The 25,919-nt window shown below is 37.8% G+C and overlaps 1 protein-coding gene across 2 annotated transcripts in view; it reads left to right on the top strand.

The window, feature by feature from the left end:
- Positions 1-18,723, top strand: part of LOC123531015 (peroxisomal carnitine O-octanoyltransferase-like) — an 84,837-nt gene extending 66,114 nt beyond the window's left edge. For both annotated transcript variants that reach the window (XM_053517521.1, XM_053517522.1), the window contains exons 7-16: positions 4,922-5,035; positions 5,678-5,779; positions 8,192-8,275; positions 10,364-10,471; positions 11,291-11,421; positions 11,823-11,946; positions 13,224-13,302; positions 14,305-14,398; positions 16,529-16,648; positions 18,294-18,723. In XM_053517521.1, coding sequence (XP_053373496.1) covers positions 4,922-5,035; positions 5,678-5,779; positions 8,192-8,275; positions 10,364-10,471; positions 11,291-11,421; positions 11,823-11,946; positions 13,224-13,302; positions 14,305-14,398; positions 16,529-16,648; positions 18,294-18,426 — 1,089 coding nt within the window. In that variant the 3' untranslated portion in view covers positions 18,427-18,723. The remainder of the gene's footprint in view (positions 1-4,921; positions 5,036-5,677; positions 5,780-8,191; positions 8,276-10,363; positions 10,472-11,290; positions 11,422-11,822; positions 11,947-13,223; positions 13,303-14,304; positions 14,399-16,528; positions 16,649-18,293) is intronic.
- The last annotated feature ends 7,196 nt before the right edge of the window (positions 18,724-25,919 follow it).

Below are 25,919 nucleotides of genomic sequence, written 5' to 3'. Positions count from 1 at the left end.
AACATTTAAACGGTTTCCGGTTGATAACTCAAGAACGCTTGGGCATAGGATCACGAAAGTTGATGTGGAGGTTGGTCATCACCAGCAGATGACCCCTATTGATTTTGAGGTCAGTAGGTCAAAGGTCAAGGTCTCAGTGACCTGGAACAGTTAAAATATGTCCAGACGAAAACTTGAGAATGCTTTAGCCTAGGATCACGAAACTTAATAGGGAGGTTTATCATGACCAGCAGATGAAACCTATTGGTTTTGAGGTCAGTAGGGCAAAGGTCAAGGTCACAGTGACCCAGAACATTTAAACGGTTTCCGGATGATAACTCAAGAACGCTTGGGCATACGATCACGAAAGTTGATGGGGATGTTGGTCATCACCAGCAGATGACCCCTATTGATTTTGAGGTCAGTAGGTCAAAGGTCAAGGTCTCAGTGACCTGGAACAGTTAAAATGTGTCCAGACGACGACTTGAGAATGCTTTAGCCTAGGATCACAAAACTTAATAGGGAGGTTTATCATGACCAGCAGATGACCCCTATTGGTTTTGAGGTCAGTAGGTCAAAGGTCAAGGTCACAATCACCCAGAACATTTAAACGGTTTCCGGATGATAACTCAAGAACGCTTGAGCATAGGACCACGAAAGTTGATGGGGAGGTTGGTCATGGCCAGCAGATGACCCCTATTGATTTTAAGGTCCTTAGGTCAAAGGTCAAGGTCACAGTGACCTGGAACAGTTAAAATGTGTCCGGACGATAACTTGAGAATGCTTTGGCCTAGCATCACGAAACTTAATAGGGAGGTTTATCATGACCAGCAGATGACCCCTATTGGTTTTGAGGTCAAAGGTCAAGGTCACAATGACCCAGAACATTTAAATGGTTTCCGGATGATAACTCAAGAACGCTTGGGCATAGGACCATGAAAGTTGATGGGGAGGTTGGTCATGACCAGCAGATGACCCCTATTGATTTTGAGGTCAGTAAGTCAAAGGTCAAGGTCACAGTGACCTGGAACAGTTAAAATGTGTCCGGACGATAACTTGAGAATGCTTTGGCCTAGCATCACGAAACTTAATAGGGAGGTTTATCATGACCAAAAGATGACCCATATTGATTTTAAGGTCAGTTGGTCATAGCTCAAGGTCATTTTGAACAAGAACAGTAGAATTTTTGTGTACAGTGACCAAATAATTTCTGTTCCTTGGGCAGTTACTGAATGTATCAAGGGGGGCATTTTGCGTTCTACGAGCTCTTGTCGGCAGTGTTATGGCCCATGATTTATTAGCTCGACTATTCATAGAATAGTAGAGCTATTGGACTCCCCATGCGTTGGCGTCCGCGTCCCGATTTGGTTAAGTTTTTGTATGTAAGCTGGTATCTCAGCAACACTTATTCAATGTGATAAACTGACTTACATTGCACAGGTTCCATAACTCTATTTTGCTTTTTTACAAAATGATGCCCCTTTTTTGACTTAGAAATTTTTGGTTAAGGTTTTGTGTGTAAGCTGGTATCTCTGTAACCACTTGTGGGAATGGATTGAAACTTCACACACTTATTTACTGTGATAAACTGACTTACATTGCACAGGTTCCATAACTCTATTTTGCTTTTTTACAAAATTATGCCCCTTTTTTTTGGTTAAGGTTTTGTATGTAAGCTGGTATCTCAGTACTCACTAAAAACAATGGATTGAAACTTCACACACTTGTTCACTGTCATGATCTGACTTGCACAAAGCAGGTCCCATAACTCTATCTTGCTTTTTTACAAAATTATGCCCCTTTTTCAACATAGAAATTTTTGGTTAATTTTTTGTATGTAAGTTGGTATCTCAGTATCCACTAATGGGAAAGGATTGAAACTTCACAAACTTGTTTACTGTCATGATATGACATGCAGTGCAAAGGGTCAATAACTCAACTTCGCAAAATTATGCCCCTTTTTCAACTTAGGAGTTTTTGGTTAAATTCTTATATGAAAGCTGGTATCTCAGTACCCACTTATGGGAATGCATTGAAACTTCACACACTTGTCCACTGTCATGAGCTGATAAGCACTATGCAGGTTCCATAACCCTATTTTGCTTTTTTACTAAATTATGCCCCTTTTTCAACTTTTGTATTCATTCAATCGACAAGGCTGTTGAATAGTCGAGCGCTGCTGTCCTCCGACAACTCTTGTCATATTTTACACTACTTGCTGCATATAGTTATACTGAATTGCACCAAACCTGAGTGAAGCAATTAGTTTTGCATATTATCATCAGGTTCTGATTTAATGATTTTCAGTGGATTCATGACTCTTGATTTGTCAAATTCTTTGATCTGTGCTACTTCTCTTTTACCTCTGGCTGAAATTCCACCAAACTTCACAGGAGTTACCACTGCCTAGCCTAGTTGTATATATCATTGGAAAGTTATAGTTCATTGATTTTCCCTGGAGGTATGGCCCTAAATTTATGGCATTTTTACAATTTCTGCATGGTAAGTGGTAGGAGACATACATTTTTAGCCCACCTGAGTCAAAGGCTCTTTTTCCTCTACCAAAATTGTTCAAATTCTGCCCCTGGGGTTAAAAGAGGCTACGCCCTGGTGTCACTTAGTTATTATATGAGTTATATAGGAAAAAATACTTAAAAAAATTATCTGATCCTATTTCCAAGACTGTTTAATTATAGATACCTGATGACCCCAAGTAATATGGATGTCACTTTACTGTGACCTTGACCTTCTGACTTACTTTCTTGTTTTTAGCTCACCTGTCACAAAGTGACAAGGTGAGCTTTTGTGATCGCGCAGCGTCCGTCGTCCGTCGTCCGTGCGTGCGTGCGTGCGTAAACTTTTGCTTGTGACCACTCTAGAGGTCACATTTTTCATGGGATCTTTATGAAAATTGGTCAGAATGTTCCCCTTGATGATATCTAGGTCAAGTTCGAAACTGGGTCACGTGCGGTCAAAAACTAGGTCAGTAGGTCTAAAAATAGAAAAACCTTGTGACCTCTCTAGAGGCCATATATTTCACAACATCTTCATGAAAATTGGTCAGAATGTTCACCTTGATGATATCTAGGTCAAGTTCGAAACTGGGTCACGTGCGGTCAAAAACTAGGTCAGTAGGTCTAATAATAGAAAAACCTTGTGACCTCTCTAAAGGCCATATTTTTCATGGGATCTGTATGAAAGTTGGTCTGAATGTTCATCTTGATGATATCTAGGTCAAGTTTGAAACTGGGTCACGTGCGGTCAAAAACTAGGTCAGTAGGTCTAAAAATAGAAAAACCTTGTGACCTCTCTAGAGGCCATACTTATGAATGGATCTTCATAAAAATTGGTCAGAATGTTCACCTTGATGATATCTAGGTCAAGTTCGAAACTGGGTCACGTGCGGTCAAAAACTAGGTCAGTAGGTCTAAAAATAGAAAAACCTTGTGACCTCTCTAGAGGCCATATATTTCATGATATCTTCATGAAAATTGGTCAGAATGTTCACCTTGATGATATCTAGGTCAAGTTCGAAACTGGGTCACGTGCCATCAAAAACTAGGTCAGTAGGTCAAATAATAGAAAAACCTTGTGACCTCTCTAGAGGCCATATTTTTCATTTGATCTGTATGAAAGTTGGTCTGAATGTTCATCTTGATGATATCTAGGTCAAGTTTGAAAGTGGGTCTCGTGCCTTCAAAAACTAGGTCAGTAGGTCAAATAATAGAAAAACCTTGTGACCTCTCTAGAGGCCATATTTTTCATGGGATCTGTATGAAAGTTGGTCTGAATGTTCATCTTGATGATATCTAGGTCAAGTTCAAAACAGGGTCATGTGCGGTCAAAAACTAGGTCAGTAGGTCTAAAAATAGAAAAACCTTGTGACCTCACTAGAGGCCATACTTGCGAATGGATCTCCATAAAATTTGGTCAGAATGTTCATCTTGATGATATCTAGGTCAAGTTCGAAAGTGGGTCACGTGCCTTCAAAAAGTAGGTCAGTAGGTCAAATAATGAAAAAATGTTGTGACCTCTCTAGAGGCCATATTTTTCATGGGATCTGTATGAAAATTAGTCTGAGTGTTTATCTTGATGATATATAGGTCAAGTTTGAAACTGGGTCAACTGCGATCAAAAACTAGGTCAGTAGGTCTTAAAATAGAAAAACCTTGTGACCTCTCTAGAGGCCATACCCTTGAATGGATCTTCATGAAAATTGGTCAGAATGTTCACCTTGATGATATCTAGATCAAGTTTGAAACTGGGTCACGTGCCTTAAAAAACTAGGTCAATAGGTCAAATAATAGAAAAACCTTGTGACCTCTCTAGAGACCATATTTTTCAATAGATCTTCACGAAAATTGGTCAGAATTTTTATCTTGATAATGTCTAGGTCAAGTTCAAAACTGGGTCACATGAGCTCAAAAACTACGTCACTATGTCAAATAATAGAAAAAACGACGTCATACTCAAAACTGGGTCATGTGGGAACAGGTGAGCGATTCAGGACCATCATGGTCCTCTTGTTTAAGATACAGCCGTGAAATTTGGATGACATACACAGTTTTGCACACCAATTGTAAAACTGAATTTCATTGACCATGAATGTGACCTACTGACTTTCTTAATATTTGAGCATCCGTTTGACATTTGAAACATGTAGCTCATATTACTCAGGTGAGCGATCCAGAGTCATCATGACCCTCTTGTTTTATGAAAAACAATCTCTAGTATTCATTGATTTTCATGATTCTGTCAGTTCATGGAATTAAATACAAAAAAAAACAACAGAAATGTAATAGATGTATTTATTCTAAAAATATAATCCATGAAATAGTTGTTTTGGCCAAAACCGTTAAATTTTGTTCTAAACGCACTAAATCTTAGTTTGTGTGGTTACATTGACGTGCAGTGAAGATTTTGTGTTATTGTTTATTTACAGATAAGAAGCCACCTTGTTGCCTTGCACCCACAAAACTATGCAAACCTCGAAACTATACAGCAGAGCATAATGTGTGTGATATTTGACGACAGCTGTCCAGCAGATGAAAATGATGTATGTGTCACTTTTGTGCTTTAACATTTAATTGTGCATGTACTCTGCAATATCAAAATAATCTAAACAGTGTGATAATAATGTGCATCCTTCATAAAAGGCTGAAAGAGTCCAAAATTAGTCGGATTAGATAAAATTCATTTATTTACTATTAGTGTTTGGTTGTTTGTTCCACTTTCTCCCTTTTTTTTATAGAGTGATAATAATATACCGTGAAAACTCTGAAAACCGGACGCTCCATAAACAGGAATCCTCTGAAAATCAAACAGTATTCAAAATCCCATGTTTTATAAATTGTAAAGAAGATGGTTTTAAAACTCATTTTGCACCTATTTCATGAGTCAGCTTCTTTGTTTCCACTGGCCTGATTTTAAGATAAGTACATGCAAATTTCCTTGGGTGACTGTCTACTAAATTTGTTCAAGCCATGTTGATCTGTTAAAAACATTGCTACTAGGGGGTGGGCTTAGTTTCCAGTATATAGCTGTATGAAAATCTTTGAAAGTTTTCTCTACACAGGCAGCCTGATATTTAAATTAAATTTGGTTCTTTGTTAACCCTCTGCCTAAATTGTTCAAGCCATCTGCTAAATTCAGGAGAGCAATTTAGGGCCAACATGGCACTCTTGTTTATGTCTTGCAGGTGTTCAAGTTGGGTCTTGCTGGTGATTCTACAAACAGATGGTATGATAAATCTCTTACCATGATTTTCTTCAAAAATGGACTGGCTGCCTCAAATTGTGATGTAAGTAGTATACAGTCAACCAGTCTGTCATGACCGGTTGTAATAAAATTGTACAATCATGCTGTAATTTTTCAGACATACTGGTCCAGCAATAGATGATTTGGGGAATCTTCAGCGCAATTGCAAATATTTTACTCTCTGATTCTTCTTTTTGGTTAAATGCGAAGTTGATTAGTTGCAAATGGTATCCGAAAATTCTAGTTAATAGTATCAAAATGCTTCAACAGGTAAAAACTTCAAAAGCAGGTTGAAATGAAAAGACAAATATGATGAAAAACAGAGATTTCTGTTTACAAGTAAGTAGATGGAAAAGTAATATAAATGCCTTGTTACTGTTTACTTTGTACAAAGTGCTCAAGGTGAACTGTTGTTATCACCGTGTGCCCTGAGTGCCATAGGTGTGCATCATCAGTTTTTTTTTGTCCTCAACGTTCTATTGTTAACACTCTAGGCATTACAATTTTGGCCCAAGCTTAATAAACTTACCCTCAATAAGGTCTTGGAAGAGTTTATTACTGGGTCAACTGGGGTCAAAAACTAGGTCAGTAGGTTGATTACTTTGAAAACCTTGTTAACACATTTTCTGCCTCATCTTCACTTTGTCAGAATGTTTGTCTCTATGAAATCTAGTTCAAATTTGAAACTGGGTTACCTGAGTTCTCAAACTGGGTCATTAGGTCAAATCATTGAAAAACCTTGTTAACTCTCAATATGCCACATTTTCTACTCGATTATCATAAAGCTTTGTCTGAAAAATATAGAGTAAATTTAAAAGTACATTACCTGAGGTCAGTAACTAGGTCACTGGGTCAAAGCATAGAATAATCCTGTTAACACTGTAGAGGCAGCAGTTGTGACTTGATCTTTATAAAACTTTGTCAGAGTGTTTGTCTAGGTGAATTCCAAGTCAAGATTAAAACTGGTTTCCCATAGGTGAAAAACTAGGTCACTAGGCTAAATCAAAGTAAAATATTGTTAACTGTAGAGGCCATAGTTTCCGCTTGATCTTCATAAAAATGTCAAAGTGCTTGTTTCCATGAAGTACAGGTCAAGTTCAAAACATTCGTACCTGAGATCTTAAACTAGGTTGTTTGGTCAAATCTTAGAAAAACCTTATTAACACTCTTAAGGGCCGCATTTCCTACTTGATCTTCATAAAACTGTGTCAGAATGTTTATCTCAATGAAATTTATGTTAATTTAAGAACTGAGTTGTCTGACTTCTTAAACTAGGTTACTGGGTCGATCATAGAAGAACCTTGTTAACACTCTAGAGACAACATTTTTGACTTGATCTTCATATAACTATAGGCCAAGTTCAAAACTGGGTTATCTGCAATCGTTAACTAGGTTACTAGGTCAAATAATTTCTTGGTTAAGTTTTACATTTAGGTCAACTTTTCTCCTTTACAGTCAAAGCTATTACTTTAAAACATGGAGCAGTTATTTGCCATTAAAAGCTGACAAGGCACAGCAAGTATCGTAATTCTGAATGGCTTTTTGCAAGAATTATGTCCCCTTTTGGAAAATCATGGGTAGGTCAATATTTCTATTATACAGAGACAAAAAATCAGATGAGTGTCTGCACCTGCAAGGCGGTGCTCTTGTTTACATAAAACATAGAAAGTTTGTGTTTGTGAAATCTAGGCCAAATTACATACCAGGATATCTGGGGTAAGAACGGGGTAAGGTGAGCGATACAGGGCCTTCATGGCCCTCTTGTTATAAACTCTATCCGTAGAAAAAATTCTAGGAAATGTCCCCAATAAATATTTGGACTGCTTGTTTCTAATGAGACAAGAAAATTTACATTCAGATTTGTTTTTAACAGCCTGTCAAGAATGGACAGGTCAGCATGTGTTTAGATATTAGTACATATACACATTATATATATAGTCGGTATTGTTACAGACAACCAGTCAAGACTAAAGTAGACATGATTTGAGCTTTGCTGCATCTTTTCCTCACATTCTTGTTGATGATCTCTTATGTTTTTATACTACAACAGCCACATAACACATTTGTAATGTGGGAATGTGTGTGCATTTAAATGTATTAAAAGTCTCACCTTTCTCAGATATAGTTGAATTCTCCATAAGAATTATAGTTGTTTCAGTATTTGAAAGACATTACAAGATACAGAAAGTGCTCCAGTTAAAGAATTTTACTCTGGTTCTTTAACACTTTGAATTGGATCTCAGTTTAAAGTCTCGTCATAAAGACTGTAAGTGATGGTAGTTGGAGAACTTGAGTAACTGGTTTCATTTGTTGTGAGTCTTACCACTGGACCATTGATGTTGGAATAACAACACTTCCTGTAGAAACATCTTCAAAACAAACATAAAATTGAAAAAAGCTTGGTATGGCAGGAAATATTGTTTCTAAAATTAATGTTATCAGTATGTTATTTCAGCATTCACCCATGGATGCTATGACCTTGGTGACGACTACGTTTTATGTTGACCAAAATGTGTTGAAATGTAAAGGAAAATGGCAGGTTTGTTTATTTATAGCTCAGCAGTACTGCTTTCTATTTGAATTGTTTTCTGATCCAGTAGGCCCAGTATAGTTACAGTCAGTATTTGCAAGTTAATATTCAGATTTCTTAACACCTTTAAAATGTCCAAAGACTGCAGTATACCATCTCTTCTGGAATTATTTGAAGCAAATTAACAAAAACTGACTTGTTTTTACCCAATTGATAAGATAAATACTGTAATAACAACTTCAAGATATACTGGTATGTACAGTATTTCCAGCGTCAGTGTTTTGTAATGTCCTTCTTATCACACGTCATAGTTTTTGTAAATACCATTGAGATCAGTTAAATGGTTAACAGTTCTGAATGGTTAACTGGTTATCAAAATCACCAAATGAGCCGTGCCATGAGAAAACCAACATAGTGGGTTTGCGACCAGCATGGATCCAGACCAGCCTGCGCATCCGTGCAGTCAGGTCAGGATCCATGCTGTTCGCTTTCAAAGCCTATTGGAAATAGAGAAACTGTTAGCAAACAGCATGGATCCTGACCAGACTGCGCGGATGCGCAGGCTGGTCTGGATCCATGCTGGTCGCAAACCCGCTATGTTGGTTTTCTCATGGCGCGGCTCAAATATTGACGTTACTAGCATTTTTAGCTCACCTGTCACATAGTGACAAGGTGAGCTTTTGTGATCACCCTTCGTCCGTCGTCCGTCGTCCGTCCGTGCGTGCGTCAACAATTTCTTGTCTGCACGATAGCGGTTTCATTTATGATTTTATTTTAACCAAACTTGCACACAACTTGTATCACCATAAGATCACGGTTCCTTTCTTGAACTGGCCAGATCCCATTATGGGTTCCAGAGTTATGGCCCCTGAAAGGGCCAAAATTGGCTATTTTGACCTTGTCTGCACAATAGCAGCTTTATTTATGATTTGCTTTTTACCAAACTGGCACACAACTTGTATCACCATAAGATCTTGGTTCCTTTCTTGAACTGGCCAGATTCCATTATGGATTCCAGAGTTATGGCCCCTGAAAGGGCCAGAATTAGCTATTTTGACCTTGTCTGCACAATAGCAGCTTCATTTATGGTTTGAATTTAATCAAACTTACACAAAACTTGTGTCACCATAAGATCTTGGTTCCTTTCTTGAACTGGCCAGATCCCATTATGGGTTCCAGAGTTATGGCCCCTGAAAGGGCCAAAATTAGCTATTTTGACCTTGTCTGCACAATAGCAGCTTCATTTATGATTTGATTTTAACCAAACTTGCACACAACTTGTATCACCACAAGATCTTGATTCCTTTCTTGAACTGGCCAGATTCCTTCATGGGTTCCAGAGTTATGGCCCCTTAAACGTCCAAAATTGACTATTTTGGCTTTTGCAGCCATATAGAGACTTCATTTATGGTTTAATTTGATACAAACCTTCAAATTATCTTCAGCAACAATAAATCTTGGATTCCATGACAAATCAGATCCAATCGTAGGTACCAGAGTTATTTTATTTCTGATTACCTCCCTTGATTGTCATCAAAATGGATTTATATCAGTAAGTACTTATAGGACTAATTTGAAATTTCATTATTGTTATTAGTTGGACTGAGACAATCAGGGTAGATAACTATGGACTGATTTTATGTCAAATTACCTCCCTTTATTTCAAATTAAAATGGGTATATCTCTGTAACTAATGAAGATACTGATCTGAAATTTCATTTATGTCAACAGATTTATTTGGCAGATCCTTCTTTTGTTCACGTACAATTTTTTTTTAATTACTTCCCTTTTACGTTACTATAAATAGCTTATTTTTAGTAATTTTTTTATTATTGGCCGTAGGGAAAAACCGAGACCACTTTTCTGTGGTACAACATGGATGGTACCTCCAATTTTTAGGTGTATTTTGACATATCTATACCTTGTAAGAATTTTGTTTTTCTTTTTGGTTAAATTTCTTCCCTTTGTTGTTCCTGTCCTTTGGACTTAAGATATTTTTTCTGAGGGCCTTCTTGTCCTCAAGTGCAATGATAACAGGTGAGCGATATAGGGCCATCATGGCCCTCTTGTTCAGAGATAGTATTGATGTAATTATAGGGAACTCAAGAAATACGACAGTTAGATCCTCCACAGGAGCTGGTGTTCAGGATAGATGATGTTGTAGAAAGGGGAATAATTCATGCAAAACAGGTTTATAATGAAATAGTAAGTGCACTCCCTGTTTTAATGTAATGGCAGATATAGAGGAGATTCAGCATTATAGGCGAAGTACAGCCGAGAGTTATACCTATATGATAGTTGAATGCTATATATGATTGAGTTGCAGCTTCAATTAAGAGGACATAGGCTGAGCATCTATGCCATAGGACTCGTAGGTTGTTGATTCAAAAACATTGTCTGACGGGAACTTTAACAAAAGGACCAGTCAAGTATTGTATCTCCAGCCTATAGCCTATATAGTATAGGAGTTTGAGCTCATTATCATTAGTTGAAAGCAGTTAGTTTGAAAGATTGAGTGATTTGCCTGATCCCTGAATCCCTGAAATTATATAGCTCATAATTGAAATCATTTACAAATCATTGCAACACGAATCATTTAGGCAAGGTAGCCAGAGAAAAATTCTGTATATGAGATATATAGGTCTCACCAGCTATATGTGTTAACAAAGGTCATTCTACATCATTTGTCAGCTAGTCTTAGACATAGTCACCTAAGCCATTGGATCCATTTCATTGTTCAAGATACTAAAGGCACACACCTATGTCATATAACTCGTATCCTGACATAGGAAAGACAGGTTAAATGTCATAGATATATAGCATTCAGTCGGATTTGCTTATTGAAAGTATGAAAATAACTGATTGTTCTCTGACCCAATTTATTTACCACTCAGAAATTAGAATTTTGACTAAAAGATTTGTCTTGGTTTTTAATTTTTTTTTTTTCATAGATTATTCATGGATATTGCTAAAACATTGTAGAAATATTTTTTTAAATAAGACTGTAATGTTTCTTTCTTGTAGGCAAACAATTTGCAGTGTTGTACAAAGCATTACAATAAATATGGTAAACAATTCCTACGACATTTCAAACTACATCCAGACACACATGTGCAGATGATACTGCAGTATGCTTACTATAAACTGTATAAAAAGTAAGTTCTTGCTTGGTCTGTAAGCCATTTTGAACCTTAAAAGATAAGTTGAAGTAGGACCTTTATGTTAAAGGTTTGAAGTTCACGTTGAATTACTGGCCCCTTACCTCTGTAGATTTGAACACTACTTGTATGTAGTAGGGTTAAAACATGAAACACTTGTTTATTGCGATGATATGACTTGCAATGCATAACTCTTATTTTGCATTTTGACTAAGATGTTTGACGTTAATTAATTTTAAACACTAGGCTTTTGAGTAGTCGAGTATTACTAGGACAGCTCTTGTATTTGTTTTCCAGCGGTTTATTAAACTTGTATTAATGTTAGATTATATACCATAAGTAACTTTCTTGTGGTCTATCTACTGAACTAACTTGTTCAATAAATTTATGTTTTACAGACCTGCTCCAACATACCAAACAGGTACAACGAGAAAGTTTTACAATGCAAGAACTGAAACAGTGCGATCTTGCTCTCCTGAGGCCATAGAATGGGCTAAAGCCATGCTCAATCCAGATGTAAATGTGAGTTATTCTGCACTTCTTAACTAACCAACTGTAGATATATATGCAGAAAAGAAGTTATTGTACCTCCATCTGTAATGATGTTTTATTAAATCAATACAGTTTATTTAACTTTTTTTTTCTTTAATTTTTTTTAACTTAATCTGTTCATATATAGTTAACCCTGTGCTAAAGACCACCTCTGAACACAGACCATCTTGCTCTAAAGACTGTTGGTTTGGTTTGGTTCCCTATTTTAACATTTTACAGTATATTTAAATAAAGACCACCTACCAATTCATTCCATTATCATGACATCAGGAGTTCTAACTGACCAATCAGAGAGCTGCATTTTCAAGTACCTGCCTGTTCCCACTTGGGTACAATGAACATATTTTAACTTTAGAAATAAACATCACACTTAATTTCAGAAATCAAATAATTTGATTCAAATTAGATTTTTGACTGCACATGCCCCAAACGATGCTACAAACTACAAAACTTTGAAGTTTCATTGAAATATTATATGGATTTAATACCTTTATTTTAGTTTAAAGTTTGAGATTTTACACAGGGAGTCTATGATAAAGTACGAGAAAATTGTGATCATTACCCAAGTGAAATTAAAGTAATTCTGCAATGTTTCAAACATGTTAAAATTATGTATAAAGACCATTTTTTGTTTCTCCCAGGGGGTGGTCTTTAACAGATAGATTCGACCGAATGTATTATGAAAACAGTTCTGAGAACTTTCAGAAAGAAAACAAAATTTTCTTCAAATCAGTCCATATATTAATATATATACCAGAGAAAAGAAAAACAAATCTTGGAAAAGGCTTAGTGCTGAAATGTTGGTAATGCAATATTATAACATAATTGTTAAAATCATGTTTATGTTGATCGTTTAATTATCCATTTGTTAATACATATGCAATCAAAGTATTTCTGCTTCTATCCATGTGTAAATACGGTTTTTAAAAATAGATTTTTGATGCCATTGAAATGTGCAATGTACATTTGTTATCAGGGAAGTGCAGAAATACAACTGTATCTTGAATTCAGAGATCATGCAAGCATTTTGCCTTGAGATAATCGAAATACGACTTAAAATGATATTTTTTTTGTTATTTGAAAAAAAGTTTTCATTGAACAGTTTAAAGTTCACTATATGTTCAGAAAGAAAATGTTATGACATAAATTTGTATTTATTGGAATCCATGAATTATTTGGTAGGTAAAAATGTTTCATTCAAACTTAAAAACTTTTTCTTGAGATAATATTTGACTCTATTTTTACAGAACAGAACAAAAGTTGCGCTTTATCGTCAAGCAGCAGAGAAACACAATAGGCTTATGGCAGAAGCCACTGAAAATCATGGTATTTATAATTGAAAAACTCCTTTTTTGTGCTCCAAAAATTTTTTGGGAGGTACATAGAGTTGCTCTTGGTTAGAGAACACCAATTGACTCCCATAGACTTCCATTGTAACATTATGGCATGTACAGCCTTCCATAAATCAAAACATGTATATCCAACCACATTTTTATCAAGAACTATCTTAGTTCCACTAAAATATCAGACAAAAAACATATGAATAGTGATACTTTAAGTAATTTTAGTGTGAATGAGATGACCCTGTTTACATTGTTGTCATGGCGGGAGAAATTCATTTGATAAAACTTTTTTTTCAATACACATTAAATGTAGCAAATTTTGTCAAGATGTATAATAATATAAATATTCCATTTTGATAAAAATAATCAATTTTTTTAGTTGGTGGTCTCTGACCTCTTGTGTGTACATTCGTCCTGCCATATATGTGTTATGCATATCTCAAATAGTGTTTGACACAGAGTCATGAAACCTCACAGGATTGTCATTCAGCTTGTGAAGTTGTGCACCGGGTGTTTTAATTGGGATTTTACACAGCTCGACCAGAGTTATGGCCCTTTACTTAGTCAAAAATATCTTTGTCCATCCGTATTTTTGGTCGAATTTATTCTCCATATAATTTCCCTGTAAACTGGAAACTGGGCTCCATGAAAAAGCAGCTTAAGTAGCAGGTTTTGTATCATTTAGCCATCACCACTGTAGATATGAAACCTTGCTTTGATTGTAGAATTTTTTCATGTTAGGAAAGTTTCCAGTTGATTTATGGAGCACAGGTGGTTCTACCTGGGTTCACAACCCTGTCTGAAATAATGCCTGAAGGAGAACTTAGGGTCTTCTCCACCATCAAAAGATTTTGAGTCACCATATTACAGAAAATTGTGACTTATATTTTAATGACAGAAAACGCAACAAAACAAGAAAATTTAATTTAATATATACATGTACTTAGAATCTTATTCATTAACTGTGTATGTTATTTTCAAACAGGTTGTGACAGGCATTTATTTGGTCTCCAGATCCTTGCCCTTGAAGGAGGACTACCAATGCCACAAATATTCACCGACCCGGCTTATACCAAAAGGTACTGCTTTTACTGTAGATTCAGTAACTTTCACATTACATTTATTAAATGATTTGTTAGGCAACACTCACATGTACATTTTGAAGAAGTTTCCAATGTGTACCTAGTTTTATTGTTTGATGTAATGGTGCTAGATATTCATGAATGACTTGATTGTTAGTGTAACTCTTCTTGCAAATAAATCTGTCATGAATATTGCCAAAATTTGCAGAAAACATGCTATGAAGGCAGCTTGTAAATGGGACAAGTTTTACTGTTTGACCTATTTAGTTATGAATATTTAGGTCAAACTTACTAAAGATCAGCTATGAAGATTTCATTTCAGTTGTGGAGATGAAAATTATGTGGTTTAATTTCATTTCAGTGGTTAGGCTGAAATAAGTTATAGTTCATTCAATATTTCATTTCAGTGGTGAGGCAGAAATAATAATTGAGCCACACCATGAGAAAACCAACATAGTGCATTTGCGACCAGCATTAATCCAGACCAGCCTGAATCCGTGCAGCTGGTAAGGATCCATGCTGTTCGCTGTTTCTCTAATTGCAATAGGCTTTGAAAGCGGATGCACAGGTTGTACTGGATCCATGCTGGTCGCAAATGCACTGTGTTGGTTTTCTCATAGTGCGGCTCATAATTATATTGTTATCCCCTGTCAGAAATTCAAATTGAATTGAAATTCCAAAATTATTTTACCTAGAATCACCAAACCTCACATAATTAGCACATGTTCTTTGCTCATATTTAGTATTATCCCACTTGACTTAGTAAACACAGATTTTTTCCACTTGTTGAGTAAAAAAAAAATTGAAAATGCTTATAATTCAAAAGGTATTCTAGCTAGAATTACCTAGCCTCACATAATTATTAATAAGCATATGACCTTTTTACTAACTTTTAATATAAACTCCCTTGACTCAGTGAAAGCAATTTTTGATTTGATAAAAATAGGGATAAACTAATTGATGGATCTTCATGAAAGTTTAAACAAATGTAGATCACTTATACTGGTGCATGCACAACTTCTATCAGGATCACTTCAGTAACCAGAGTTATTGCCCTTTAATTGTTTTACAATCCGTAAATTCCTGCAAAGCAAAGTAACGCATTGATGGATCTTCATGAAACTTAATTTAATTATAGATCACTATAGGACACAGTTTTTCCCATTGATTTGGTAAAATACAGGAATAAACAAACCATGGCATGGTCCTATTATACATAACTTGACAGAAAATGTTTGTATCTTGAAATTAAATATTTTTTAAAATATAGTTCCCCTCATTCACAAAAACAACCCATTCGGTTAATTGAATTTGCTTGTTTAATTTAATTTCAGTGGTAAGATGGAAATCATATATTGTTTAGGCTGTTGGTATCAACTATCGAACAGTACCAACTTTCGAACAAAATTTTGATTTTTAAAATAATTCCTCGTCTATTGAACATTGCAAACGATAGGCAGTTATAAGGAAGTGCAGATCACTTTTACATATGTATTTTTCAGGCTAAGTTCAAACATTAGCCGAGCTTTGAAAAATTTGGCAGCAGGTAGTAGTCTTCCAAGTTCATTCAAACATGCCCCTTGGGTCAAAATGACTAGCCCATCGGGTCAATCTGACTAAAGTACATCTCTTATTACGCTACGCATAGGATCTGAGAACGACCTATTCATAGCCTCGTTCTGACAGCCCTTTTGCTAGCCAATCAGAACTTAACTTACAATATCTTGCAAATCTACCTGTAGCCTTGACTTTGGATATTTACAATTCTTATGTCATAATGTGTCAGATAGCCGGTTAGCTCAGTCGGTAGGCCACTTACTTTAAAAGCGAGGAGTCTCGGGTTCAAACCCTGGAATGACTGCACATTTTTCTTACTCTTTGACATTCGAAGAAGTAGTCTGATTGGTTAAAATAAAAATAGCAATACTGGAAATCCAAAATATACAGAAGACGTATGTGAATGGGTTGTTCTCAGATCTTTGTTTAGAAGATCATGTACTTTAGTCAGATTGCCCATGGGGTTCACTTGTTTCACTTAGCCTTATATAAGAAAAACTGTACTGATTTGAATAAGGTGAGCAATATAGGGCCATCATGGCCCTTATATATTGTTCAATTATATTTCAGTGGAGGAGGCGGAAATTACGTGTTGTCAACAAGTTTTGTGGGTTACACCTCAGTATTTGGAGGTGTTGTGCCTATGGTTGAACATGGTTATGGTACATTCTATAGAATTGAACAGAAAAGGTACAAACTCTTAATACATTTTTTATTTTAACTTTCTACCAAAATTGGTACATGTATGAGCTGTTTACAGATCCATCATGATTACATGTCTAAATCATACGACTGGTCCACAGAATAAACACCCTACTTCTGTTTTCAAGTAAACAACTCAATGAAAATTGTCTTATTTTATGCAAAATACATTTCACAAGTAAAATATATGCCCTCTGGCACCAGGTTTCATGCAGATGCACTAGAATGGAAAAATTATGATCTATTAGGGGCTTTTAAGAGTAGTATATTTTTGGCCAAGATACTTCTGTTGCACCTATACACATTTGAATATTATTTTCTGAGTTATGCCCCTTTTTCACATGATATTATAATTATAGTTGTACCTTTTTCACTCAGCTCCTCGTACAGTTTTCATCCAATTCAAATGAAACATTGTACATCATCAACATAAAGCAGACAATTGTGCATATTAACAGGATTTTTGTCTCCTTTTTTTTTCTTGAGTTTTGTTCTTGATTGGATGTAACAGTAGTGAAACTATATTTCTACCTTGTGTACTTTTTTTAGTTTCTTTTTATTACCCTGAGGTGAAAAGAGGCCGCACCCCAAGGGTTCCAAGTTTTACATAGACATATAGGAAAAAACGTTAAAAATCTTCTTGTCTGAAACTGCAGACCTAGGCTTTTGATATTTCGTGTGTTGTATTGCCTAGTGGTCCTTTACCAAGATTATTCAAATTATGCCCCCTGAGGTGAAAAGAGGATCCACCCAGGGGGTCCCAAGTTTTACATAGACTTATATAGGAAGAAAACTTTAAAAATCTCCTTGTCTGAAACTGCAAGGCCTAGGCTTTTGATATTTGTTTTTTTTTTTTGCATTTCCTATTGGTCCTTGACCAAAATTGTTAAAATTATGCCTCTGGGGTGAAAAGAGGCCATGCCCTGGTGGTCCCCAAGTATTACATATACTTATATAGGAAAAACTTTAAAAATCATCTTGGCCTAGGCCTCTGATATTTGGTATTTAGCATTGCCTAGGCCCTAGTGGTTCTCTAACAAGAATGTTCAACTTATGATCCCAGGGTCAGTATTGGTCTCGCCCCATGGTCCCTTGAATTTATATAGAGTTCTGTAGGAAAAATATTAAAAATGTTCTTCTCTGAAACCGAGGGGCACAGAGCTTAGATATTTTACATGTGGCATTGTCTAGTGGTCCTTAACTAAGATTGTTCAAATCATGACCCACGGTTCATTTAAAGCACCACCCTGGGTCACTTAGTTTTTGTATGAGTTATATAGGAAACTACTTCAAAAATTATCTGATCATATTTTCTAGACTACTTGATGACACCAAGTTATTAGGGGTACTGACCTACTTTCTTGTTTTTTAAGATACAGCCTTGAAATTTACTCAGGTGAGCAATCCAGGGTCATAATGACCCTCTTGTTCAGTATTTCTGTATTTGTATCAGCCTGGAAGTCATGCATGCAGACGGATTCAGTTCAGTTCAGCAATACAATAAAGGAATATATTTCTTTACTTCTTTTTCAGCATTTCTATATTTGTATCAGCCTGGAAGTCATGCAGTCAGACGGATTCAGTTCAGTTCAGCAATACAATAAAGGAATATATTTCTTTACTTCTTTTTCAGCATTTCTATATTTGTATCAGCCTGGAAGTCATGCAGTCAGACGGATGCAGTTCAGTTCAGCAATACAGTAAAGGAATGTCTTGATGATATCAGTGAACTGTTAGTGGAAACAGAAAAACTTGCAAGACTTTAGGTCTCAAAGTTTTCATCAAAAATAGTTTAGCATGATTCTAATTTAGACATTTTCAAATAAATGCAGTAAATAATACAACTTGAGATATTAAAAGAAAGAAGGGTTTTAAATTGTAATGTGCTACAAACAAATAATGGCAGTTTTAAAATAGTTTTCTAAACCATGTTTTATTTATTGATTCTGATGCATTAATATGAAAGACAGCGGTATATAAATGATGATTTTAGTTTTGTTTTTAAAGTAAATTTGTTTTATGATATTCTTATTCAACCACATATTTACATATGATTTTTTTTTATATAACATAGCGCCAGTTTTATGTCAGATGTTTAAATTGAATTAAATGAAATGGTAATAAGACATGGTTGTACTCTTAATTTTTATTTCAGTATGAAAATGCACCTTTTTAACATTTCGAAGGAGATGATTTCAAGTAGTTATAAGATGTGCCAGTGTTTGAACAATTCAAGTGAGGAAGCCATCAGTCTGGTTTAATAATTGCCATTGGTTCTTCCCAGGAGCTTGCCAGTGCTGGAAATAATACCTGGATAGCATCAGGTTTTCATTCTTTTATGCCACCATATTGTGTAAATTGTTGATCTGACTGAAAATCCAACACAAACATTACAAGACTATTCAAAATTACTAATCTTTAATAGAATAAGAAAGATGTGGTGGCATTGAAACCTTATTTGTTTGTTAGTATTTCAGTATTGCCAGTCAGAAAGATAGAAAATCATATATGAGCCACGCCATGGGAAAACCAACATAGTGGCTTTGTGACACGCATGGATCCAGACCAGCATGCTGTTCGCTTTCAAAGCCTAATGCATCAGAGAAACCATTAGCGGATGCACAGGCTGGTCTGGATTCATGCTGGTCGCAAAGCCACTATGTTGGTTTTCCCATGGCACTGCTCATATATAGATTAGCGTATAAAATTCCAGTGTTTTAATGTACTATGAAATAGATGGCTTAAAGCCAATATGATTGAATTATATGAATGGTAGTTGTCCTAGTGAGAGGCTTTTACTTAAAGTACTTGTCACTGAGAACATTTGTTTCTGTTTAAGAACACATTTTATCTCTGCAATGACTCGTAAACGTTTCATTAAGTCCAAATGAAGCTATACCAATGAGAACATGTGTTGTGTGCAGTGAGAACATGCGTTGCATGCAGTGAGAACATGCGTTGCATGCAGTGAGAACATGTGTTGTGTGCAGAGTCAGGTCTGTATCTCTTCTGTCAATGCCACAGCCAAGGGCTCTTGCATTAGTGATATGGTTGCAGGCTATGTTCACCAGTATAAATACCATATTCTTAAAGGACACCTCAGGGTCATTTCTTAGTGCCATCACATCTCATGTTACAACTTAACTGACTTGATAAAATGGCGTGCCATGGAAACCAATAGTGGGTGTTGCGACAGCATGGATCAGATCAGTGCGATGTGCGTCTGGTCAGGATCATGCTGTTCGCTAACAGTTTCCCATTCCATAGGCTTAAAGCGAACAGATGGAGCCTGACAGACTGCGCGGTGCGCAGGTGGTCTGGATCCATGCTGTCGACACCCATATGTTGGTTTTCCCATGGCACGGCTCAAATCATTGTTGATTTGATAGCTTGTAAATTGCATGTTTAATGATTGTTTGATATGAATTGACAGATATGTTTTATAAATGTTTAAAATAACAACTTTTAGTTACTGTTACATAATGTCGAGTCCTCTTTACTTCTCCTTTTCTCAGGTACTTTATGGATATTTTGATGAAAAATCAGGGAAGTTTGAATGTATTATATTTGTCATTACTGGAAAGAAGGCATTTATGAACATTTACAAATATGTATTACAATTTGTTATGTAAAAGAAAGTACTTAATTAATCAATTGCATCGAAGACGCATATTGACAATGTCAGAAATCTTGTTACTGCTGTGAATTCTAAGACAAGCTAATGCATATTTCTTCTTGCTGTTGTTAATGTTAACTATATAATCACTCTGTAGTTCAATGCAAATATCACTGAATATATATAATACAATATCTTTTTGTGTTTTCTCAACAATTAATGGCATCGAACACAATTGTAAGATTATGTATTATCTGCAATAAGGTGTAGCTGAAAAAATACCTCAATTTCTTTCTCATGCTCGTTCTCATTTTAATTTTTTTGAGTCAGCACACTGTGAATCATTCTGATGGGACAACATTATAAGGCCTAGTTTGAGGACTAGTTTCAAAATTCTAGCATCAGATTGGATATTTCCAAGCACTAGTTTGAATTGTCCAAAAGCAATACTTCATTCAGAGACCCAAATCTTTTCAGCCAGGAAAGTTTTTGGTTTACTGACGGCAGTTACATTTCTTTAATGCTATGAAAAATGGAATCCACTTATTTATTGTTAAAAATGGCATCCATATCAAATAAACTTGTGATAATTTTAAATGAATTTATAACTTGGCCAGTTAGCTAATTAATACACTTTAGGAAGTGCACGAGACTATTGCTGTCATGTCAGGAGAGGCAAATGGTCATGTATGATTTCACTAAAAAGCCAGAAACTTCATTATTCATACAGTGGCATTATGCGCATCTTACTGCACATAGTGTGTTTTTGGTGAATGATTTGTAAAAGCAATTTTTGGTTGCTGTGCATTTAAATGTGTTAAATTAACGATAATGCCGCATATATATTTGAAGTTGATGCTTTAGAAATAAAGAAATCAGACTAATATAATAATAGTTCTTTTCTTCAATCTTCTATGCAGTTATCTCCCTTATCTATATGTAGAGATTTCTGAAGTTGAATGGAAGCAACTCCTGCATGCAGTTTGACTTTTCTTAAAAAGACTGCCCCAGTCAAAATAAGAAAAGTCATATTTTGAAACTTATTATTTCATACTGGTAACAGGAAGAGTTTGGTATATTGGGTTAAAAGCTATAATTTCTTCCACTCCTTTTACTCACAATCTATTTCAGCTGGATTTTTACTTGAAAAATGTGCATAATTCCACTCTAAGGAAAAGTTGTCTATTTCTGGTACAGAACAACTAGTTCTGTTATGTAATCTGAAGACACTGGGTAGGTTTACGGACCACTATGTTAAATTAAAATGAATTATTTCTGTAGAAAGGCATTAAAAGCCAAATGAAAAAAAGAATGAATGTTGATCCCTGTGATTAAGATGCTTTGTGTAATATATGCCTATATATATGGAGATTTTTATATTCGTCAGTTATCAATGCAATTAATTTATAGTAAAATATATTATGATTTATTGCAAATAAATTGTGATAATAGTATGTTTGTATTGTTTTTCTCTCTGTTTACTGTATTGCTTATACTTATGTAAGATCTGGAATCTGTATTTACAGTATGTCTTTTGTAGGCCTGCGTGTCAGATTCTTGTCATTGTCAGTCGATATTGGCCTGTTCATGACTTGTTGGCCTGCTTCTTAGCCTGTATGATGCGCAGTCGACCTTGTAGCATGCTTCAGCCAGCCTTGTAGGCGCTGCAGTCGACCTGTGGCATGCTTCAGCCAGACCTTGTAGGCTGCTCAGTCAGCCCTTGTAGGCATGTTCGCCGACCTGTATGCTGCTGAGTCGCTTGTAGGAGCTTCAGCAGACCTTGTATGCATGCTGCAGTCGACCTGTGGCCTGCTTTTTAGACCCTTGTAGGCATGCTTCAGTCGACTCTTGTAGGATGCTTCAGTAGACTGTGATGCTACGTAGATTGTGGCATTCAGTCAGCTCTGTAGCTGCTTCAGTCAGACCCTTGTAGGCATGCTACAGTCAGACCATTGTGGCATGTACGTCGACATTTTAGGCTGTTGTCAGACCATTTAGGCATGTACTGTCAGCCCTTGTAAGATGCTTCGTAGACTTGTAGCAGCTTCGTCAGACCCTGTAGGATGCACAGTACCTTGTAGGATGCTACTGTCGACCCTGTATGCATGTACTGTCAGTCTCTTGTAGGATGCTTCAGCCAGACCTCTTGTATGATTGCTGCAGTCAGACCCTTGTTGGCCTGCTCATTTAGCACCCTTGTAGGCATGCTTCAGTCAGACTCTTGTAGGCATGCTACAATCAGACCCTTGTAGGCATGCTACTGTCAGACCCTTGTATGCATGCTGCAGTCAGACCCTTGTAGGCATGCTTCAGCCAGACCCTTGTATACATGCTGCAGTCAGACCCTTGTAGGCATGCTTCAGCCAGACCCTTGTATGCATGCTGCAGTCAGACCCTTGTAGGCATGCTTCAGCCAGACCCTTGTATGCATGCTGCAGTCAGACCCTTGTTGGCCTGCTTCATTTAGACCCTTGTATGCATGCTTCAGTCAGACTCTTGTAGGCATGCTTCAGTCAGACCCTTGTAGGCATGCTACAGTCAGACCCTTGTAGGCATGCTACAGTCAGACTCTTGTAGGCATGCTTCAGTCAGACCCTTGTAGGCATGCTACAGTCAGACCATTGTAGGCATGCTACAGTCAGACCCTTGTAGGCATGCTACAGTCAGACCATTTTAGGCATGCTACTGTCAGACCCTTGTAGGCATGCTTCAGTCAGACCCTTGTAGGCATGCTACAGTCAGACCCTTGTAGGCATGCTACAGTCAGACCCTTGTAGGCATGCTACTGTCAGACCCTTGTAGGCATGCTACTGTCAGACCCTTGTAGGCATGCTACAGTCAGACCCTTGTAGGCATGCTACAGTCAGACCCTTGTAGGCATGCTACAGTCAGACCCTTGTAGGCATGCTACAGTCAGACCCTTGTAGGCATGCTACTGTCAGACCATTTTAGGCATGCTACTGTCAGACCCTTGTAAGCATGCTTCAGTCAGACTCTTGTAGGCATGCTTCAGTCAGACCCTTGTAGGCATGCTACAGTCAGACCCTTGTAGGCATGCTACTGTCAGACCCTTGTAGGCATGCTACAGTCAGACCCTTGTTGGCCTGCTTCATTTAGACCCTTGTAGGCATGCTACAGTCAGACCCTTGTAGGCATGCTTCATTTAGACCCTTGTAGGCATGCTACTGTCAGACCCTTGTAGGCATGCTACAGTCAGACCCTTGTAGGCATGCTACTGTCAGACCCTTGTAGGCATGCTACAGTCAGACCCTTGTTGGCCTGCTTGTAGGCATGCTACAGTCAGACCCTTGTAGGCATGCTTCATTTAGACCCTTGTAGGCATGCTACAGTCAGACCCTTGTTGGCCTGCTTCATTTAGACCCTTGTAGGCATGCTACAGTCAGACCCTTGTAGGCATGCTACAGTCAGACCCTTGTAGGCATGTTGCAGTCTGTCTCATGTAGGCATGCTATTGTCAGACACTTGTAGGCATGCTACTGTCAGACCCTTGTAGGCATGCTTTAGTCAGGCCCTTGTAGACCTGCTTCATTTAGACCCTTGTAGGCATGCTTCATTTAGACACTTGTAGGCATGCTACAGTCAGACCCTTGTAGGCATGCTACAGTCAGACCATTTTAGGCATGCTACTGTCAGACCCTTGTAGGCATGCTACTGTCAGACCCTTGTAGGCATGCTACAGTCAGACCCTTGTAGGCATGCTACAGTCAGACCCCTGTAAGCATGCTACAGTCAGACCCTTGTAGGCATGCTACAGTAAGACCCCTGTAAGCATGCTACAGTCAGACCCCTGTAGGCATGCTACAGTCAGACCCTTGTAGGCATGCTACTGTCAGACCCTTGTAGGCATGCTACAGTCAGACCCTTGTAAGCATGCTACAGTCAGACCCATGTAGGCATGCTACAGTCAGACCATGCTACTGTCAGACCCTTGTAGGCATGCTACTGTCAGACCCTTGTTGGCCTGCTTCATTTAGACCCTTGTAGGCATGCTTCATTTAGACTCTTGTAGGCATGCTTCAGTCAGACTCTTGTAGGCATGCTTCAGTCAGACCCTTGTAGGCATGCTACAGTCAGACCCTTGTAGGCATGCTACAGTCAGACTCTTGTAGGCATGCTTCAGTCAGACACTTGAAGGCATGCTACAGTCAGACCCTTGTAGGCATGCTACTGTCAGACCCTTGTAGGCATGCTACAGTCAGACCATTTTAGGCATGCTACAGTCAGACCCTTGTAGGCATGCTTCAGTCAGGCCCTTGTAGGCATGCTACAGTCAGACCCTTGTAGGCATGATACTGTCAGACCATTTTAGGCATGCTACTGTCAGACCCTTGTAAGCATGCTTCAGTCAGACTCTTGTAGGCATGCTTCAGTCAGACCCTTGTAGGCATGCTACAGTCAGACCCTTGTAGGCATGCTTCAGTCAGACCCTTGTAGGCATGCTACAGTCAGACCCTTGTTGGCCTGCTTCATTTAGACCCTTGTAGGCATGCTACAGTCAAACCCTTGTAGGCATGCTTCATTTAGACCCTTGTAGGCATGCTACTGTCAGACCCTTGTAGGCATGCTACAGTCAGACCCTTGTAGGCATGCTACTGTCAGACCTTGTAGGCATGCTTACAGTCAGACCCTTGTTGGCCTGCTCATTCAGACCTTGTTAGGCATGCTTATTTAGACCCTTGTTGGATGCTAAGTCAGACCTTTTAGGCATGCTTCATTTAGACCCTTGTAGGCATGCTACAGTCAGACCCTTGTTGGCCTGCTTCATTTAGACCCTTGTAGATGCTCAGTCCCTTGTAGGCATGTACAATCGACCTTGTAGGGATGCTACTATCAGACCCTTGTAGGCATGCTAGTAGGCCTTGTAGACTGCTCATTTGACCCTTGTAGTGCATGCTTCATTTAGACACTTGTTGGATGCTACAGTCGACCCTTGTAGGCATGCTACAGTCAGACCCATTTTGGCATGCTTATGTCAGACCCTTGTAGGCATGCTACTGTCAGACCTTGAAGGCATGCTACGAGACCCTTGTAGGCATGCTCAGTCAGGACCCCTATAAGCATGCTACAGTCGACCTTTCGCATGTCAGTAGACCCTGTAAGATGTACGTCGCCCTGAGGCATGCTACATCAACCTTGTAGTGCTTGTCAGACCTTGTAGCATGTACAGTCAGACCTTTAAGATGCTCAGTTAGACCCTTGTAGATGCTACAGTCAGACCATGCTCAGTCAGGACCCTTGTAGGCATGCTAGTCAGCCCTTGTAGGCATATACAGTCAGACCTTGTAGGCATGCTATCGCCCTTTAGGCATGCTATCAGCACCTTGTAGGCGCTACAGTCAGACCTTGTTTGCTGCTTCATTAGACCCTGTAGGCATGCTACAGTCAGACCCTTGTAGCATGCTTCATTAGACCCTTGCAGGCATGCTACAGTCAGACCTTGTTGGCTGCTTCATTTTGACCTGTAGGCATGCTCAGTCAGACCCTTATAGGCATGCTACTGTCAGACCCTTGTAGGCTGCTACAGTTAGACCCTTGTAGGCATGTACAGTCAGACCTGTTGGCTGCTTCATTAGACCCTTGTAGGCAGCTTCATTAGACCTTGTAGCATGCTACAGTCAGACC

Source organism: Mercenaria mercenaria, chromosome 11, assembly GCF_021730395.1.
Source record: "Mercenaria mercenaria strain notata chromosome 11, MADL_Memer_1, whole genome shotgun sequence".
Lineage (NCBI taxonomy): Eukaryota > Metazoa > Mollusca > Bivalvia > Venerida > Veneridae > Mercenaria > Mercenaria mercenaria.
The sequence above is the reverse complement of the archived record's forward strand: the minus strand, read 5'-3'. Positions and strand labels throughout refer to the sequence as shown.